The sequence below is a fragment of the Ixodes scapularis genome, unplaced genomic scaffold (assembly GCF_016920785.2).
Source record: "Ixodes scapularis isolate PalLabHiFi unplaced genomic scaffold, ASM1692078v2 PGA_scaffold11__112_contigs__length_91849675, whole genome shotgun sequence".
Classification (NCBI taxonomy): domain Eukaryota; kingdom Metazoa; phylum Arthropoda; class Arachnida; order Ixodida; family Ixodidae; genus Ixodes; species Ixodes scapularis.
This window is the reverse complement of record NW_024609837.1, coordinates 17,292,975-17,296,318: the sequence shown is the minus strand read 5'-3', so window position 1 is coordinate 17,296,318 and position 3,344 is coordinate 17,292,975. Positions and strand designations below refer to the sequence as shown.

The 3,344-nt window shown below is 50.7% G+C and overlaps 1 protein-coding gene across 1 annotated transcript; it reads left to right on the top strand.

The window, feature by feature from the left end:
- Nucleotides 1-961: 961 nt before the first annotated feature.
- On the top strand, nt 962-3,139 carry LOC121046486. The gene is made up of 2 exons (XM_040500747.2): nt 962-1,199; nt 2,733-3,139. Exons 1-2 carry the CDS (start codon nt 962-964, stop codon nt 3,137-3,139), a joined length of 645 nt encoding a protein of 214 aa, XP_040356681.2.
- The last annotated feature ends 205 nt before the right edge of the window (nt 3,140-3,344 follow it).

The window sequence follows — 3,344 nt, the reverse complement described above, 5'->3', positions numbered from 1 at the left end:
GGGCAGATCATTCGACGTGCTCACCAAAAGCACTGGGTTTCGTTTAAAAGCCGCTCATGGTCGCTCGTGGATCCATTAAACGCGAACATATGTTTTCATGCCAGAACCTCCGAAACTATAATATCGAAAAGGGCAGATATCGGTGTCGTGAACACCGTGTTGTTTTGGCACGCCTCTAGTGTGCCAGATTTGCTTATGTTCTGGCACAAGTTAGCTAAGACACACTGTATAGACCATGCTATAGTGAAGCAAAGTCAGGTCCCCCTTGACAATATTGCCTGCGCATCCTCATCCCCTCCCCTTCCTCCTCCCCAAAACGCCTTCCATTCGTTTTGAAGCTGAGACTGCAGTGAAGGCCGCAAGCACGAGAAAACAAGGGCGCTGGGTTGAAACGCTCTTCCACAAAACGAGCGCTCGCGACAGGAATGCACGTCCCAGAGCCAGGAGCACGGGCTAGAAACTCCGTTCAATCTTAAGTTGAGACTGTATCCAAATCTGCAAGCCAAGCCGTGCTCCTAGCTTTGAGGTGTGCAATTATAGCGCGAGTGCTCGCGTTCTGGAAGAACTTTTCAAAGCGGCGATGTCGTGCTCACATGCTTGTGGCTTGGGCTGCAGTCTCAGATTAAGGGTCAACGAAGAATAGCTCGCTCTTGTAGCTTTGACAGCAGTCTTAGCTGAACAGAGTGTAATGGGTCTATCCTGTTCCGCCCAGCTTTCGCTAGCATTGCCGAGAGCATGCATCGCAGCGTCTCACCGTTAGCACGGCGCCGGGCGATGCCAAGACGGACGCGTCTTCCACTTTATCGGTGACTCTTGCCGAGCTCCAGCGTGTCTGCCGCTTCAAGCGGATCGGAGATACCCTAACGACAACGCCATATGCAGACCATTTCTCCTAGGTGGTATCGGTGAAGTGAGTTAACGATTGGAGCTTAATGTCGCCTTCCCCGGCGCAGAAGCCAGGATGCTCCGGGCGCCGCCGCCTATCTCATACGGCATCTCGCTGAACAGTCGCCTGCTGCTCATCACCGGCGCGCTGCTCTTCGTTCTCGGCGGCACCTTCGCGGTCACCGGCGTCGCGATGGACGACGAACTAAAGTGGTGCGCCGGCCTCGGAATCATGGTTCTCGGAGTGACCGTCTACACGCTCATCATCATGTTCGCCGAAGTGACCGGACCGCCGAGCGGGACTGACCTCTCGGGTACGCTCCGTGGATACACGCTCATTTTCGAGGCTGGTTCAAACATTTGCAACGGCTGCGTTCGCGTGCAACCGAAAACAACCGTAACGACGGAAACTCCGCAAACAACTGTTGCTCCTGGATCGCTTCGCGAAGTTACTCCTTGCTTCGCTTGCCACGCTGTATGTTGCGAACTCTCGTCCCGGCGACTTTGTCGTTACGGTCGTTTCGGTTGCCTGCAAACGCAACCAACGCAGATGCGTGAACCAGCCTTTTAACCGTAGCTAGGTCTGACGTCGAACACACCTTATCGCGTATAAGGGTACCCGTACAGACTAGTGTATAGTTGGCTGGGACTGCGAACCACGCTTAAGCCTAACTGTTGCTTAGGTTGCCTCTACCGCAGTTAAGTAAGAGCTTCGTCAGAAATCATCGCCCGTTTAACTAGAGTGAAAGACCAGTGTAACGAAGTTTCTACATAGCATAATCACTATGCTCCGTGTCACATGAAGTTCGACCTCAACCAACGGCGCGATTCAATAAAGCCGATCAAGCAGTGCAAAAGCTCATCATAGTGGCACTGGTTGTCCTTGTGTGCTTTCTATCAAGCGGCTCAACCAATGAGGCACAAAAAGAAAGTGCAGGACTCGGGAAAATACACTGCGTTTCATTGGTTTCAGTCAGTGATGGCAAAACGCCACAAAGGCGACATCTATCGTGACGATGCACTTCTTTCCGTTGTTTGAGTGACTCCATTGGGTCATAGTGTCGGCTCCGCGTGGACTAAAAGTGAAACGCTGTAGATAAGCGCTTTCAAAACGAAGTGCGTGGCGAGCCTGTGAGGATATTATCGCTCCAAATCATTAACCAATAAGACTGCCGAATGAAAAATCGCAAAAAAATAAAACGCTCGAAAAAAAAGAAAAGAAGAAGCCGCGCCTCGTGGTTTTTTACACTGTTGGGGACCCTAACAGATTTCCAGGCGTCTACATTCGCCGGTATACGTAATGCAAGGGCCAATCATTGTGATCTACCGAGAAAAGTTAGGGGAATGAACTGGCGGAAAATATGTTTTTCACTTAAAAAGGTAGTCTACGATCGATGTCCTACTGAGCGTGACGTTTCACACGGTCGTATATGAGGTTCACGGTTCGTTTAGTATCCAACGTCGACCAGAGTTAAAGCAGCGTAACGCAATGACAGCCCACCACGAGTTCATTTTATTGCTCTACGAGCGCGAGCTCCAGATCGGCAACCCATCAACATTTGGGCCCGCCGAAAGAGTGCGGCGCTTGCTCTTACGCACGTGCACAATGCATTGAACTTAACTTGAGCTTTCAGTGTCACATAGCGTACCCGTCAATGCGAAGTTTAATTATTTTGTCTGCATCGTGATTGGTAACAACCCGACCCAGGGTGGCTAAATTTATACAAACATTCGCTTAAATTTGTTTGTGTGTGTGGTCGTGTGATGGCGTTAAGCCCGGAAGCTAGGTAATGTGAGCCAGTCAATCTAATTTTTCGCATCAAGTTAGAAGTTTCCATTGTTTGCAGAATTGAAGACTGTGCTCAAGGTAAAACCGGCCAGTTTTCACCCCAACCGAATGTCTCGCATCGTGCTCTTCTTGGCCGGCGTTCTCTTCTCTTCGGGAAGCACGATGGTGGTCTCGGGATTCAAACTCTCCGTGCCCTACCTCTGGATCCCCGGGTACTCCATGTCGGTCATCGCGTTTGTGGTCTACACGGCCGTTGTGCTCTATGGCCCCTTAACCATCACCCCTGGAGCCATCATCGTAGCCTTCCCGCACGACACGCCGCCGAAACCAGAAATATCTCAGGTTTCAACTCGATGGAAAGAAAAGACGTGGAACAGGAGCAGTGGGCTTGATGACTACCGTGGTTTCTTGGGATTCCAGAAGTACGCAAACCGTCCCAGAGGCTCCACGCCCCAGGATCCCTAGTTCGTGAGGAGATATCATTCGTGCAAATCGTCGGAGCAGGAAGGCAAGGAATGACAGACTTGACGGTGTTCGGAGCTGAGTTTGAATGCTGAAATGCGTAACTCGCCGATGCCAATCGGATGAGCTAGATTAATTTGCTAACACGTATAATAGGTCTGACTCGAGTGAAATCATGGTTCTGTGAAACGACAAGTTAGTGCTATAG

Bases quoted from the DNA above. Each gene is read 5' to 3' on its own strand.
- LOC121046486 (XM_040500747.2), top strand. From the start codon at position 962: ATGCTCCGGGCGCCGCCGCCTATCTCATACGGCATCTCGCTGAACAGT. The intron at 1,200-2,732 runs GTACGCTCCGTG...CATTGTTTGCAG, and splicing joins GAGCGGGACTGACCTCTCGG to AATTGAAGACTGTGCTCAAG.